At 44.9% G+C, this 16924-nt stretch overlaps 2 protein-coding genes across 9 annotated transcripts; one reads left to right on the top strand and one right to left on the bottom strand.

The window, feature by feature from the left end:
• Positions 1–773: 773 nt before the first annotated feature.
• On the top strand, positions 774–11258 carry TMEM140 (transmembrane protein 140). Of its 5 annotated transcripts, none has more exons than XM_035128170.3 (3): positions 774–822; positions 6674–6764; positions 9277–11258. In XM_035128170.3, exon 3 carries the CDS (start codon positions 9286–9288, stop codon positions 9886–9888), a length of 603 nt encoding a protein of 200 aa, XP_034984061.1. In that variant the 5' UTR covers positions 774–822; positions 6674–6764; positions 9277–9285; the 3' UTR covers positions 9889–11258. The 5 variants fall into 5 exon arrangements, with proteins under 5 accessions (XP_034984061.1, XP_088508123.1, XP_088508122.1 ...); XM_088651996.1 differs by lacking the exon at positions 774–822 and adding an exon at positions 1466–1484; XM_035128171.3 differs by lacking the exon at positions 774–822 and adding an exon at positions 2457–2591.
• Positions 11259–11290: 32 nt separating this feature from the next.
• On the bottom strand, positions 11291–16578 carry CYREN (cell cycle regulator of NHEJ). Of its 4 annotated transcripts, XM_088651998.1 has the most exons (5): positions 16424–16578; positions 14540–14602; positions 13563–13687; positions 12528–12594; positions 11291–11717 (listed from the first exon to the last, which is right to left on the bottom strand). In XM_088651998.1, exons 3-5 carry the CDS (start codon positions 13679–13681, stop codon positions 11481–11483), a joined length of 423 nt encoding a protein of 140 aa, XP_088508124.1. In that variant the 5' UTR covers positions 13682–13687; positions 14540–14602; positions 16424–16578; the 3' UTR covers positions 11291–11480. The 4 variants fall into 4 exon arrangements, with proteins under 4 accessions (XP_088508124.1, XP_088508126.1, XP_034984068.2 ...); XM_088652000.1 differs by lacking the exon at positions 14540–14602 and having other exon boundaries at positions 13563–13703; XM_035128177.3 differs by lacking the exon at positions 14540–14602.
• Between the last annotated feature and the right edge of the window lie 346 nt (positions 16579–16924).

Raw genomic sequence — 16924 nt, 5'->3', positions numbered from 1 at the left:
CCAGCATAATGTTTCCATGTGATAGTGGCCAAATTATGACTCTAGCAACAACCCACCAGGCCATATTATGGTTGAGCAATACTCAGCTGCTAAGTAACTTTATGACTGCCTTACAGAGGCAGTTTCAAGTGCCCTACAACAAGCAGCCGGGGGATAAAAGCCCTGAGACGACGTCAGATTTTGCACTTGCCTGCTACTTCTGCGCATGCACTTGGACTCGCTACTACTGTACTCTAATGAAGCGTTCATCCCTTTGCTATCACGGTACTTATGAAGTTCTGCCCCCGCTAACAAAAGTCTCCCCTCCCAACAAAAACGCTGGCTACGCCCATGTCACGGTGTATCTCTACAGAAAGGTTTCCGTTTTGTTTTCTGAAAAGGCTCTTGTTGCTTTTAAGAAACCGCATGAGAAGCACACCCTCCCATTTCCAGGAAAAAAAAATCACCCCTTATCGCCGCCTGTTGTGCAGCTGCGTTTTAAAAAAAAGCCGCCCCCCCCCCCGCGGGAAGCTTTGTTTTGCATCCCTGATCGACTTAAAATGAAGCTCATTGGTAACGCCTGATAAGATTAGCGGGAGGTAGAGACGCAAGAACTAGGTAAAACGTCGTCAACTTTCACACACAAAAAATAGATCATGCAGCTCGGAGCGCAACAGAAAACGCTCCCTATCCGTGAGAAGACCAATCAGACAGAAAACGAAAGAGAAATCTGCTGAGAGTGCGGCATGTGATTGCTTTTTCTCAAAACAAGCAAGTACAGTAAACAAGCGTTTAGATCGCTGGAGGGCAGCGCTTCTCGCCACCGCCGAGCTCCGCAAGCAAGTACAGTAAATGTTCTTCCTTTTTGATCCCCGCTTCCTTGCGCTTTTCTTTTTATTATAGAGCATTGAGAATTTTTAAAGGAATAATTTGGGATTGGGGACGCGGAGATTCACGCCAGTGTTTCACGACAACCAGTTAGCTCGTCGTTCCGACTTTGGGCAACTCGAGAGGCTTTTTCGGTGTCGCTTTGCGCAGGTTTACCCACAACTCTGGAGGAAGAGAAGCAACTAGTGTATTTGCTGTCGATTTTCGCTTAGTGGTGGTCTCGCTTTTCTCCAACGCCGGGTGGGCAGGTTTTTTTTCCAAGCATTGGAAATAATAAAAAGACAGCAAATAGTTTTCGGGGAGGGGGGGGGCTGGCTTCCAGCATGTCCGGCTATTTTCCGGCAGCGCGTGGAAACGCTGCTTCTGGAACACGCTTGGCGTTAAACCCAACCCAACGTCTGGAAGGCCTGAAGAGCGACGAGGGTTTCCGAGGGTGGGAAGCAGCATGGCGCACCCATTCCCATACACTTGGGGCCGGTGTCCAGCCATATCCGCCACGAATTGCTCCCCCTGAGGTGGAAAAGAGGGGTGAGGCCAAGTTTGGGGAGGGCATTTGGTCGCTCAGTGACGGGGCGCCTCATTTTTGCGGTGGCGGGTGAGAACAGCGCCTCCCGGAGGTCAGTTTGGAAACCCTCTTTCTGCACCTGGCCTTTGCTCACCCCCACCCCGGAGAAAAAAACCTCAGGAAGGCTTGAACCTTTCCCCGAGTCTTGTTTTTCCTGTTCTCTTCCCGAACAGATCCTGGAATAGGCCCACTCCCCTTGCTGCAGGTCTCCAGCTTCTGCCTATCCCCATTTGCGTGACGAGGTCCCAAGACCACCCCCCCCCAAATAAATTCACACATCACACAGAATTTCAGTTTAAGGTTTTGGGCATAATTTTGGCCACAACTTTATTTAAATACAATCGATGTGAGCGGTTCCTTAGGCATTGGTTCCATCTATCTGTCCCCCCCCCCCCCGCCCTGGGACAGAACTGACATCCGCAGCTGATTCCTTACCCCTCCACCAACCAAATTTTAACCAATGCCTAACAGCAACCTTACAAGCTATGACGATTTGCTAGACAGTAGGCAAAAACCCAATGGCATCAGATAAATGGGCAAAATTCCTACCCTGCCCCAAGGCAGGCAACCCGTGACAGGCATAGCAAGGTCAGACGCAAAACCCCGAAAAGAGGGAGGGCAGGTGAGACATCCCTTGCAGACAGCAAAAGTAAAAGACAGACTCGCGATGTGTGCCTGGAGTTTTAAAGGCTATGGCTGTCAATCAACAACTCGCAACATCAGTATTAGCCCTGCAACAGGAAGGGTCCAATCACAACAGTGGCCATCCAAACTAACCCGCCCAGCAACAGGGCTTGTCTTGTTAGCCCCTCCGCAACACGTGCTCTCCATGATGGAGAACCCGCTTTCCCCCTCTGTACCCTTAAGCCACTTGCCTCCCGCCCCGCCTTCCGTTCACTTCGGGCTTGTTTTGTTTTCTCGACAAAACTTCCTCCTTCCCCGTCCCTGGCTCACTATTGTTCTCCTTCCTGCTTATCTCTCTTGCCCGTTAATTTTCGCCTGGCTCCACCCCACCCCCCCTTTCAGCGAACTTTTCCTTCTAAGCTTTTCCCTCGTACCTCCCCTTGGCGCAGTCCAGCCAGCTGATTCTGCTTTTGCTTTTGCTTTTGCTTAACATTCAGCCTCTCGAAGTGCCTCGGTGAATTTGAAAGCTTGCGAAGTGAGTAGCCATCTATGTAGTTATTTTAGGTGATGATTTGCTCCTGGCAGGAGGGTCTCGTCTTCAAAGCCCCCTGGCCGCGATCTCCTCCTTACAATATTCCTGTTTACAGTATTTCTCCTCCCTCTCCGTCTTTGGGAAAAATGCACGCAATCTCCCTAGGGACTGTGGTCTTGCCCAGCCCACTGGCGTCCGCACGGGGGGGGATCAGTCCTCCCACCCCTAATGGCAGAACGCTGAGATTTCAGTGCTTAAAAATTGTTTATTGCAGGCTTTGTAGAGCTGGAGGTACCGATGGGGCAAAGTCTGGTTTGTTTGGTTCCCTCCTTTCCTGTTTTTAGCCAATAAGCGAAGTGGTAGCAGTGATTGACATTTAGATAGGAAAGCAACTAGCCAATTGGACAAAAACGCAGTCTACAGTGCTGTACAGTCCAGGCGTTGGAAACTACTGTTTCCATCTGTTTGTGTTCTCTGAAGGAGTGATTGCTGTTGCCCTATAGAAAACAGTTCAGATATTCAGAATTTCAACACTTGCTTTTACCTGCCTCCCGCCTGGAGGGGTAATGGTATAGAGGGGTAATGGTATGTTTTGCATTTTATTGTTAGGCATTGTTTCTGTGTTTGTTAACGTGAGGTGTTTGCTTGATATTAGTGTTTAAACCATGTTCTGTTTTGTAACTTAATGAATCATCTTGAAATATTTACTCTGCTAGTGCCAGTGTAGATAAAACTCCTCTTTTGCATCTGCTCCCCTTCATCTTCTCTCTCTGCTGTCCTTTCTGACATCAGGCTATCTTAGGGGATTGAGCATTGCTATGTATTTTTAAACAGTGTTTTTGAATGCTGTGAAACTGTCTCATGTACTTAAGCTGTTATCCTGATGCACACTTAACCTTAGGATAAGCCTCATTACACACACATATATATTAAATTTCCAGAAATGTTTAATCCCTGAAGGGGGAAACCATGGGGGGAAATGGAAATGTATGCAACACCAACTTTCTTACCAAATCCAAATTTATTTTACTGTTTTATCAAGATAAAATGCATATAAAATTGTTTGCTGTGTTTATGAGATTTGTAGAGCATGGTTACTCAAAAGTAGGGTCCCTGTTTAGTGGACCTTTACTCCCAAGTAAGCACACACAGGTTTGTACAAGCAAAATTGCAAATACTGTATATTCCTGCCTATAAGACTACTTTTTAACACAGGAAAATCTTCTCAAGTCGGGGGTCGTCTTATACATCGGGTCGTATTTCTTATACGGCGAGTATATCCCCTGGAAAAGTTGGGGGTCGTCTTACACGCCCAGTTATCTTATACGCAAGAATATACGGTACATGTTTGAAGGGAGAGTGAAAAGGTTGAAAGGAGTGAGTGGCCAGGTCAAAGGAACAGTGGGTGGAAGGTGCTTGCTTCTAGTATTTCCAAACCAGATCAAACGTCACAAGAAGGCAAGCAGCAATCCTCAAGCAATAAAGGCCCTCTGTATGGTCCTCCTATGAAGATGGCAGCACAACAGGGCAACTTTGGGGTTGCGTGTGGCCCTTGGCTGTTCTGCCTTTCCTGCTGCCCTGGGGTAACCCTGCTGTTCCTGCATTACTAAGGTTTTCAGGAGCAGCTATATTTTGGCCATGGGACAACACACAGGGAGGAAGCTTCAACCTTCCCTTGCCCAGCACTCTGGAAAAAAACGTGCTAAAAGGAAGGCACCTTTGGCAAACTGATCAACTCCTGCCCAGAAACCTATGTCCCCACTGTGGAAGGACGTGTGGATCCAGATTTGGCCTCTGCAGTCAGTTATAGACTCACTGTTAAGACCGTGTTTCTGGAAGACAATCATACTCGGCTACAAGTAATCACCAAAGAAGAAGACGACTCTTGTTCTAGCAAAGGTTTCTTTCCCCAGTACTGTACTTCAAATGCAGCTCAGTGATCTTTTGCCTGCTGTTCAGCTGATACCCGACTGTCCAGATTTAAATCTGTCACCTTGATTTGTGTGCTGGTTGTGTTATTGTGTTTAGAATGACTGATTAAAAACTTCTTTTAGTGTTGAAGCAAAGTATATATCCAACGCAGGGTGGATTTGATTTAAATCAAATCGATTTAAATCACTAGTCAGTAAGACTTGATTTAAATATTATTATTTTTTACAGGAAGACATTCCTGCTGGTATAATCTTAATATTTACAACCAAAATTTGCAACTTATTTTTGGAATAATAAGTTTTCAGAGTAGTTTTTACAGTTATATCAAAAATTACTGATTTGGTTATACTATTAGAAATACATAGACAGATACAGTGGTACCTCGACTTATGAAGACGATCCGTTCTTCGTATGTCGGAGTCTTTGGAAGTTGAAGCGCCCGTTCTGCGCATGCGCGAAGATTTGTGCACTTCTGCGCATGCGCAGACCGCGTGTGCCGAAAAGACTTCCGGGGTTGTCGACTTCCGAAGTCGAAACCTTCGGAAGTCGAGTCATTCAGATGTCGAGGTATGACTGTAATAATGAAATTATTGTGAGCTTTAGTAAGTTAACTGTTCTGCTGTACTTTATTGGAAGTACTTTATTGGAATTGACTATAACAACTTTTCTGCTGTACTTTATTGGAAGGAGAAAAATAATCATTTCCTTAATAACAATTTAAACAATTTATTTAACTTCCATGTTTGTTAACTGGTGTGGTTAAACTTTTTTTAAAAAAAACAACAACCCCAACTTAGACTGAGTTTCAGCACACATGAAAAACTTAAAACAAATCCTTTTCCTGATGAATAGCCTTTGGATTATAATGTAACTTAAATAGAAAACTATCTTTAGAAAGATTTTTTCATCCAAAAGCTTTTTATTTTTAAATCATTGATTTTTATCCACCCTGATCCAACGTTAAATACTGTAGTGTAAATCAAAGGTTCTCTTGCCTACAGAGACTTCTGCAGATCTTGCTTTTTACATCATGTATAATTTAGTTGAGATTCCTGCATTGCAGGGGATTTGACTAGATGACCCTTGGGCTCTACAACTCTACTGTCAATTTTTTAAAACCTTATAGTAATAACAAAGAAACTAGTGAGTTGGGGACAAAAAAACATTCCAGCTTTAAGTACAGAATCCAAATGAAAAATGAGCAGCATAATGTCGCAATCTTAAGCAGCAACCAAAACAAAAACCTATTTTTGTATACACCCAGGCTTAACTGGCATCTGTTTGGCTTCTGCAAAGGAAAGGGAAGCAAATATTGCTCACTCATTTTTCCAGCTGATAAAGCAAGTTAACTTGTGGGAAAGGAGTTGAAAATGGAAGTGAGTAGCTGCTAAGTAATAATGACACAGTTTGTGAAAATTTCTTAATTTCCTCTGCAACAAGGTGGTGGCATTAAAGGGCATTTGGATGATAGCCAAAAATCAAATAATTCTTTGGAAGGAATCATACAGAAATCTAGAAAGCTACTAGTTCGTATATAGCACAAGTGTGTGTTCGTATTGGCTAAGACTGATGAGTTTGCTTCCTCCCCAAAAACAAAAACAAAAAAGTGTATGTGCACAAGAAGAGCCTTGCTGAATCAGATTAAATGTTTGGTTTAATTAAGTATCCTGTTTCCAACAGTGGCCAGCCCACATATTGGGCAGAGAGCATCTTATCCTCCCAGAATCTGAACATCAAAGATTTACTGCCTCTGAACATGGAGTTTCCCCTTAGGTATTGGGAGGAACTTGGGAGGGTGCATCCACCCTTCTAGCTCAGTTCCAATCATGCAATCCAGCCAAATGGGACTCCTTTAATTCCCATTTATTTCAGTGGGAATGTGAGGCACATTAAATGTCGCCCATGGAAACCAGTGAAACCTCAAATTGCTGTGTATTGCCTGGATCCTGCCCTTATGTTACTGTGTCAATTAAAATATGCTTCTTTCCTTTCTCGCTAACATATGCCTGCAGGAGGGGTGTTATTTAGAATTTCCCATGCCATAATGGTATCATTCTGGCTGCCAGTGCAGCAGCAGTAGTAGCAGCATTAAATGTTGCGGCCAACTCAAACTTTGAGCAGATGATGACATGGTGAAATCTCATTTTCCATAGGTGGCACAATGATGCATTCCAGGCATTGAGGAGGAGGCCTTGATCTGCTGGTTGCTGTGTACTGGTTAGAACTAGTTGTGTCTTATAAAAGGTGAGTATTGGTCATCCTCTTGTTTCCTCCTCCACTTCAGTCTTTATCTAGTGATTCCAGATAAAGGATGGTCTTGCACAGTTTGTTGCTGTAATGTATAGATTAGATCAGGCATCCCCAAACTGCGGCCCTCCAGATGTTTTGGCCTACAACTCCCATGGTCCCTAGCTAACAGGACCAGTGGTCGGGGAAGATGGGAATTGTAGTCCAAAACATCTGGAGGGCTGAAGTTTGGGGATGCCTGGATTAGATGGTCTGTGTAAAGTACTCCCCATTTTAGTAGTGGGGGTGGGGAGGCAAGCATCTAGTAGCATTACATTGACAACTAGTATGAGTAAAACTTTACTAGAATATAGCTGCCAGTATCATGTCTATTGTGTAGAAGTTGCAACCAGTGCTGCTTCTATCAGCAAGCAGAAGAAAGAGACGTGAAGGGTATCAGATTTCCAGATATATAATGTATATTTTTACCACAGCATAGCATAAAATGATACTGATACCACAGGATAGGATATCATTTAAAATCCACACCTTAGCTTTTGAATTTGAGGTACCAAATTGGCTTGTACAACAGTCACAGACAAAGGTGCCTTATAAGACAATTTACTAAAAAAAAATGAATTGTTGATCTTCAAAAGCTTTGTCAATTTTATCCTGTTCAGAGAAAAATTGTGCTATGTGACAGTACTAAGTAATAGAGATTATGACTTCTTCACCCAGCATAAATGAGTAACTGAGGGAAAATATCTGGAGCAATAGGACAATAGTTGCTCTTAATTTTCTTCCACAGTGAAGCCTGATGTGTGTCAGTTTTCAAAATTCCAGCCAGATCATGTTAGCCTGGAGTGAAACCTTAGAAAGGATGTTGCAAAAGCGACAAGTACACATTGGCCTGATTTGTATAACACTAAGCCATGGTTTGTTAAACTATGGTGTATTAAATATTAGCTATGACTCGGCGGTGTGTGGGAAGCCAGCGCCTTGCTTTAACCATGGGTTGTTTGGCTACTCACAAGGCAAAAGCAGCCAAAAATAAGCCAACCTTTGAAGAAACAAGCCATGGTTTGTTCAGTCATCTGCAGGGCAACTAAGTTAAACAAACCATTGCTTCCCAGATGGGTCATCAGCATTGCATTCGCAGGCACCAGTATTTCCAGCAGTTCCTCTTTAAACATGGCCCCATTTTCACTGGATGACAGGATTGGACACCTACCATCCCTTCCGTTCTGAACAGAGGAGATACAAATAAGCTTTTCACTGTGATGGCTGATATAGGTGTCTGTTTCCCATTGATAGATGGGACATACCTGTACCATTTTCTGGTCCTGCCTTTTTACATTCTTTTAGATACAATGGCCAGTTTGTAGTAAGTCATGCTCCCACAAGAGGCATTTTGTGATGTCATGCCCCCACAGCAGCTGTCCTGTGACTGATATCCATGACACGTTCTCAAAATCCCAAGAGAGCCTTGCATGCAAACGAGGCCAATGAGTTCGATTTTGTAATCCTTTTCTTAGTCACAGCAGTCTTAAATTACTCTGGTACCTTATGTACCAAATGTCACTTAAATGTTTTGCAACTGGAAGTAAAAGCATCCTTTTGCATCAATCCCCATGAATAACTTTGTAGGGTCCCACACACAGTTCAAGGTAGGGGTGCTTTTTGCAGGATTTTGCACCCACGCTGCTCACCTCGCCCTTCCCATTTAAACCACATTAATCTTAGTGCTGGGAAAAGGCAACATGTCGTCACATCCATTACTGTAGTCTGCAAGCAGTGGAATATGCCCCCCCCCATTCCTATTCAATAGCACCCATGTCATCAGTGGCAACAGGAACATTTGAATGTTGCATGTATCTCCCCACCACTCCCGGTGTTAATGAAAGAACTCCTTGCAGTAGCAGCATTTTTGTAGCTGTTTGAAAGCTAAATCACCAGCTGGTGTTCCCGTCATACAACCACCACCCTCCACCAGGAAATGCTGCTGAGCACTGTAAAGATAAGTTGTGCACAGAACCTCTCAATGTTGAATCCCGAGTTATCGATTACAGGCGATTACAGGGATAGCACACAAAGCCAAAATTGCGTATACTTAAAAACACATTCGGGGTCGGTGGTGGATGGGATTGCCTAAGTTTTCCGGGATGCCCACCCCCTTGAAACTCAACTCTCTTGTTTGGGGGGGGGGGAACTTGCTGGGAGGCTGTGACTATAAAGCTTCTTCCTGTTTTCCCTACTCCTATTGTTTTTAGAGAGTCTGTAACTAGCATACCTCCTGCACTTCATACACCTGTCAATCCAGACTGTCCCTACACTTACATATATTAACCAGCTGCATGTTTTATCTTTTAAAAAGCTCTGGGTGGCATACATGGTCTTTCCACCTTTCTGTGCTATTTATCCTCTCGGGCGGAGAATATGACTGGCCTAATATCACCAAGTGGGCTTTGGGGCTAGGCTAAGTGGGGATTTGACCCCTTGAAACTGAAACTTGTGATTTTTCTCCTACCAGGTGGCCAGGATGAAAATACAACAGAAATGCTCGAAAGACATCGCTAAGCCCAGCACTAGTCTGCAGTGGCCAAGGTTTGGCCCATGGCTTTTCTACCTGAATAATCTCTTCTTGGCAATTGGCTATGTAGCTCTGCTGCTTTATGCCCTCATCTGGAAAGCTGGGGATATTGTGGACTCTCCCACCAAAAAAATTGGCTTCTACAACTTCTGCTTGTGGGACCAGGAAGCAGAAAAACTGGAATGCTTCAAGAACTTGGAGGAGGTGGGCATCAACAACGTTGCACTGGTGTTGTCAAGGGTCTGTGTGTATTCTACGCCAGTCTTGTGCCTCTTTGTTGCCACTGTTGTTTTGCAAGCCCTGTGCTTGAAAGACAGAGATGGATTCAAACTGGCCTGCATCCTTTTGGCCATTAGCAGCTTGGTGTTGCCCGTTGGTCTCGCTTTGTTCATCTTCCACACTGAGCCATGGATAAGGGTCTCTGAATTTGGAGAGGTTTTTGTAGCCCTAGCTGGGGCTCACATTTTGATGCTACTCCACTTGATCTTTATTGTCCTGTTCCTTGCACATCGCAAGGATGTTCTACCCAAAGGACAAATCTTTCCTGTGTAAATATGTGAAGTTCCTGCCTGGGGGTACCAAATGCTGTAGTGGATTTAAAAGATAAGTGGATCCAGTGACCCTGATGCCTTTCCAGCCCTCACATGAATGATGAGCATGTTGGGGGGAAGCGTTGGCACTCCCAGCACACAGATATTTCTCTCTTTATCTTATTAAGTGCCGGGGGAGGGAGGGAGAGATTGCATGATTGGTGCCTTCTTCAATCAAGCACTCATTTAGGTGTGATCAATACATGGCTCTTTAAAAGTCAGCAGTAGCTAACTGCTGCTTGGCAGTATTGAAATTTTGCTGGGCATCCAAACTGTTTAGAAAAAAAATTACCAATAGAAGATAAACTTAGTAGTACAGGTATCTCTCAAGTCATTTTTTTGACTTACAAGCCTAGTCATTATTTGTGGTCATCAATTGCCCCATCCTCTGGCATATGCAAAACAGTTTTCTCATCTGTGCTGAGGTTTAGAGAAAGTACAGCATGAGTCACTCACTGCTTTGAAGAGACTTATCCTCCTGCTGCTTTTCTCCAAACTCGTAATGAGAGCAAAAACTTGAGGGGGGAGTGGTCCTCATCAGAGCAAGAGGCACCTTCATCCCTGCTGAGACTACCACTGTAGCATGCTGTTCTACCACTACCATGCTAATGTTGCACAAGTTTTGGGTTTTGTTTTTTTTTCAAAAAAGTGATATACAGTGTTCTTTTACAACTTTTGTATTGATCAAAGGCGCTGAAAGTTGGACGTGGTTGTGTATTTTCTAGCTTTCAACCAAAGACAGGTTCAATGAACAGGAGCCAGAATTACTTCACTTCCCTGTGTACAGATGGCTGCTAATATTCCATTTATTCATGCCATCAATCAAACGTAACAGTGCACAGGGCTGCTGCTTTTATGCTTGGGGTGGGGACCTTGCAGCCCTCCTGATGCTGTTGGGACTGCCAGCTCCCACCAGTCCTAGGAGGGACTATGGGAATCTTACTCCAGGGTCACAGCCCCCCCCCCCCATCTCTGCCATGTGCAAGATTCCTGGTTTCCTTTGTATTTAGTTTGCAAAATAATTCGTTTATATGGTTTGAACACACGTTGCAGACACCTAGCTGCTGCTGCTGCTATTATGAGAATACTGATAGTGACTGATAAAAGTGGGGAGCATTCTCTAAATTATATATATGCTGATGCGTAGCCATATTGCTATGTGATGCTGGGAGGTTTTTCTTTTCCTTCAGTTCCTATTAAGTGTAAACAAAGCATTTGGGAAACTTAACATACAATTGTAGCCAAAGAACAGTTTTTCAAGTGTGTTGTGGCCAAACCCAAGTTTTGTTACTTATACAAGAGATATTGAAATTAAAGTTTTGTTAAACACTACTCGGTGTGACTTATTAAAAACAGAACAAATATCAATTGGAGGCATTTTATCTTATCTACCAGTTCTGTATCCCCCTTTAAAAAAAAACTTTTTTTAAGTGCTTCACCAACATTATCTTAGCAATCCTTTACAGAACAGGGATGGGCAACCGATCCTCGTGACTTTCATGTGTCCAAATTGCCACAGTCTCAAATAAGGCATTATCCGCTTATGCTTTAAAGTTAAGTAAAGAAGATCTCCCGGACATATTTTAAGGCATCCTCCTCCTCTTCAGATTTAGTCTTCTCACTGCAGCCTAAAGCCTTCAACTCCTTTGGGGGTTTGGCTCCAACACTGGGAGTTCTTCTGCCTTGGTGGCTGCCACTAACTGAACCGCAGAGAGGATTTTCCAGCACTTGCTGAGGCTCTTGGGACTCATCTTCTGACGAAGTTGTCTCTGCTTCCTTGGCCTTGCAATTCTAGCAAATAAAAGAATAATGTTAAGTACACATTTTTGCATGCTAGGTAGCAATTTCTTAGAGAACCTCCATCCACCACGTGGGCCAAATTTGGACCACCAGGCCATTTTCCCTAAACCACATCTGATGTCCAGTGCAGGAGAGTTGAAGCTGCAGCTAGATCAGCTGCTTTTGCAGCTGAAACTAGGATTGACCTCCCTGCACAACAGTGGATAGAAGGGGGCGATCAATCTTGTTTAGTTCAGGTGTGCAAAAGTGTTACCTGCAGGGAACTATAGCATACCTAAACACTACAGAAAGCAAAATTGACCTTCCCTAGGCATCAACTGACATGGTCAATATGTTATTACAAATATTTTCAAAAATAATGGTGACAGGTGGGTGGCCACACTCCCCTGTCAAAGTTGGCCTGCAAAAGGGCAGGGAGCTAAAAGTGGAGGTCAAAAAAGTTTATTCACTCCCGTCTTCAGGTACAGTTGCCAAACAATGAATAAATGCATCATTTTTATGTCCAGCCCAGGGAAGTACCGGTAGGAATACATGCTCATTATGAATGATGAGTCCATTCAAAATCCTGGTCCGTCTTCAAAATTGCAAGTGATTCTCCATGGCCAAAGAAACACGCTGGAGCCACTGCTGTGTTTCTCAGAGAAGGGGGCACAGCAAATATAAACTACGTTTCAGTCACAATGTAATTCTCTGCCAGTTCTACTGAGAGAAGGATTAACGGAAGAGGGTCAACCAAAAATCATCAGATGGAGTGAAGGTGCAAATACCCACAACTGGGATAACATGCCCCTAAGTGCTCACCTCGGCCATAATGCAAAGAGCTGCATCTACTAGCTCAGCTTCATTCATACAATAGATAGTCTCAAATCTGCAACAGCAAAAAAATGTTCCATGAAATCTAAAAACCAGACAAGATAGTTTGGAAAGTACATGCACATACACACCAAAACTTTATTTTCTGCAACCAGATGGTGTTTGCCATTTAGAGATAAGGCTGAAATCAACCATAAATGCACAGTAGCACTATTGTTTGGTAACAGAATTTAGAAAGGAAATGTATGTGCGTTGGGTGGTGTGGGGAGCTTATAAACTTAACGAATGAAAACCTAGAATGGAGCAGGTGAGATGGGACTGGACCAGACTGTTTCTGCACCGAAACATTTACGAGCAACTGGAACACACAAGCAGCACAGCCGACACCCACAAATTCACACAAGACTGCAGGCAAGCTTCTAGCTGAATCGGCATGGTCAGTGCTGTTGGCATAGCAACATTGGCACCAAAATCTGCAATAGGTTCTATTCCGTGGTCCCCTCCCTCCCCTCCCTGCCACCATCACTGGGCACACAACAACCTGAACGTGTTCAAAGTGTATAAGGCAATGCTTTCCAAACCCATTAAGGATGGAGGGAACAAAGACAAGACTGCCAACGTGCCAGTTATTCTGCCTTTCTTTGGGAGCGACCAACATAAAAGATAGTCCATGTTTTATAGAGGAAACTGTCCTAAACTACGTCAGACCATCTAGAGTAGTATTGTCTACACTGGCTGGCAGCAAAATCTCCAGGGTTTCGGGGTTCTCCGAGCTCTAACTCAACATGCCAGGGAGAAAACCTGGGACCTTCTGCCATAACATGGAGCTACAGCCCCTCCCATCAACATGCAGACAAAGTCAAACACATAGATGGAAGACTGGGATAGCTCAGTTGGTAGAGCACAAGGCTCTTAACCTCACGGTCATGGTTTTGAGCCCCACAGAAACTTCCAAGTAGAGGCCAAAGTGAAACCCAACCTTCCTTCCTTGGGTTAAAAGAAACACAAACAAAAGCAACTTACTTTGCCAAAGCTGCCTTCTTCCTTCTCTTTAGCTTCATCCCTGCTTGCTGTGCTGGCTCAGTCGCCCTCTTTGTCATCCACGCTGGGAGGATCCTCTTAGCTGCTTCAGGAGACCCCATTTCCTTCTATTTCAGGAAACAGCTTTCACAACATGGGAACTTAGAATTACTGTACTCCATCACCTCCATCATTCTGCCCGGACACTGAGGTCCAGCACCGAGGGCCTTCCGGCGGTTCCTTCGTTGCGAGAAGCCAAGTTGCAGGGAACTAGGCAGAGGGCCTTCTCGGTGGTGGCGCCTACCCTATGGAACGCCCTCCCAACAGATGTCAAAAAGGAAAACAACTACCAGACTTTTAGAAGACATCTGAAGGCAGCCCTGTTCAGGGAGGCTTTTAATGTTTAATAGATTATTGTGTTTTATTCTTTTGTTGGAAGCCGCCCAGAGTGGCTGGGGAGACCCGGCCAGATGGGCGGGGTATAAATAATAAATTATTATTATTATTATTATTATTATTATTATTCCATCTAAGACTCCCCCATCTACTCAAATTTAAGAAAAGGGGGGGGAGATGGCTCAGAGTTGTTGACCTTTTTTTGCAGAAGATTGCCCAGAGTTTTACAGCTTTTTGGGGGGGGGGGTGTTGCCAAAAATCGCTCACTCACACCATCATCAACGCTGACAATCACTGGCCGCAGACAATTGTCCACTTGCCACAGCAACAGCCAATCGCAAACAGACCCTTCCTCAGCAAAAACCAATCGCAGCAGCGACAGCCAATCAACAGCAGTGTTTGCTGCAGAAGCCAATCACCAACCCAATTAGAGAAGCAGCAGCCAATCCAAATCAGCCCTTCTAGCAGGCAACAATCATTGCTGATCAGCTCCTGCTCACAGCTGCAGCCAATCACCTGTCCACCCCATTCACTATCCTTGTATAAAATGCAAGTTTTTGAACATAATTTTAGAGTAAAAAAACCTTGTCTTGTAGATAGAAAAGTATGGTAATCCCTTTGCAGCAGTTATATTGTGATTGATCCGCCTACAAGAAAAGGGAGTGAGCTCATATATGGGCTTTCTGATTCTCACAGAATAGGTTACATAATGGCTCAGGTTCAGTAGTCTACTCATTCTAATTTCATTACATCAACAGGGATGACAAGAAGAAGAGAGACAGGCAAACCTAGGAGACACGGAAGGGCCTGGACTATGAAAGTCCAGCTGGTGTTGCTCAGGACAGGGCACAAAGAGGAGCACTAGTTTTATGTAAAAAGGGAGAGAAGCAAGACTTCTTGGCTTGCTAAAATCTATAACCCTGTAACAAGCTCTCAACACTGTTTACAATACACTCGCTGTTATATTTTTTGTTAGCATCCCTGATCAAACCAACTGTACAATAAAGCGCAGGCAACTATTAAAAACTATTAAAAACAACCCAATCAATTATCTCCAGCCCAAGAATGTCCAGCTAGGGAAACTTGCCTGCAAAGTAGGACTGACAACATACATGTCTATGCAGAAGTCCATCCCATAGGGTTGAATGGTGCTTACTCCCAAGAAAGTGGGTAGAGGATTGTTGCAGTGGGAGGCAGGATCATGAGAAAGTAAAGCGCTGAACATGCTCAGCAAGCATCAGGCCTGTTAAATCCTGACAGGGGCTGTGCCACTAGTCCATTTGCTCAAGGGGCACATGGGAAGTTTGCCTGGAGCGGCACTCAATCAACTCCCGCAAGTTCTCCGGGAAAGGGGAAGAGTTGATCTCTTACCTCCTCTGAATTTTCTGCATGGATTGTTGTCCTGGCAAGAGACACCTCTGGCAGCCTGTGAAAGGGATTTGTCTGGACCAGAGACTGAGGTGAGGAAACAAGCCTGGGGGCTGAAGCTGGCCCTCCAGGCCTGTCTGGCGCTTGGATCTCTTCCCAGGCAACACCTGTTTCTCCCAAGTCAAACCCATCACTTCACACACACCTTTTGGGGCTGGGGTGTGTGGCTGGAAGGTGTCCTTGAACTCTGATAATGCATTTTGTTTGTATGAATTGGGGACAAAGAGGTGTGTGAATAAAAGTGTAAAAACTAACCTACGGTAAATGTGACATCCCTTGCTCCAACCACTTTTGCCTCCAAGTCCTGCCCACAGCTGGCCTGTGACCCGTAGAAAGCTGTCCAGAAGGGAATGTGGCCCTCAGGCTGAAAGGGGTTCTCCATCCCTGGTCTGGACTCTTGCCACCCGAGCGCCAATTCCCATGAAAGGTAATGTAGCAGCAGATAAATTTTAGTTATAAGTATGAAGTACATGCAATGGCACCATGTTGCAGGCCTGGAGAGCGGTGGAGAAGCTGCTACCTATACAGGGCTCCTGTTTCTAATTGTGCTTCAGGGCAGGTCCAGGTCGCGCACAGTAGCAAAAGAATTAAGCAATGCGCCCCCTCCCCAATGCAAAACGCTCAATGCAGACATGATTTCAGGGCAAATAAACTGTCTTTTCATTCACCCCTTATTTGCGCAGATGTCCAAGCGCTCAGTCACTTTCAGTGTATAAACAATTCGTATATTCAGTCCTCAGAGACGGCTCTCAGGTGCTTAGGTAGGAGAATAACGGGATGACTAACTACTGTGCTACCACGCTGTGTTCTCTACAACGTAAAGCTTTCCAGAGGTATTTGGCCGGCAACTTTTTACTAAGGATGTTTACTTGCATGTTTAACAACGCTGACTCCCAGCTAAGCAACGCTGCGCGGGGTTGCACCCTCAATCTGCTTCACCACAATTCCCAGCGGGGCGCGTGAGGCACTCTTAACTTTTGCAAACGACACTCCTCTAGGAAGAACCTCAACAGTCAAGCCAGGCCCCGGGGGTTGCTCACCTCCTCTGTAGATCACGCTTCTTCCTCTTGCTCGCTCATCCTCGCACCCGACGCCAAGAACTGCAGCCAGGAAGGACTCCCGCACAAGCGGCTTCCTCCACCCCGCGCGCGCAAACTTCGCCACTCCCCGCCTGGAACTGCAGCTTCCCGCGAGCGCCGCCCGGGAACAAGCGTCTCTTCCGCTGCACGTGAGCAAACGGCTCCACCTCCCTCTCCTTCCATTGGCTGACAACTCCCTCCCTGCAGCTTTCAATAGAGAGCCCTCCCAGGCTCCGCCTCCTGCCCGAAGCTGCATTTCCGAAAATCTCAGCAGCCAAAACGGACCTGAAAAGGCAGCAAAGGCGGTATATCTGCAGTGCCAACAACAGGGGAGAGTAAACTACTCCTGTTTATCTCATGGCAGCTGCATCTACTTAAGTGAAATATTTTATTAAACTGCTCTTTGAGAGAAGGGGTAATGGTAAAGGGACCCCTGACCATTAGGTCCAGTCGTGACCGACT

The sequence above is a fragment of the Zootoca vivipara genome, chromosome 9 (genome assembly GCF_965207765.1).
Source record: "Zootoca vivipara chromosome 9, rZooViv2.hap1.1, whole genome shotgun sequence".
NCBI lineage: Eukaryota > Metazoa > Chordata > Lepidosauria > Squamata > Lacertidae > Zootoca > Zootoca vivipara.
This window is presented reverse-complemented; position numbering and strand designations above follow the sequence as displayed.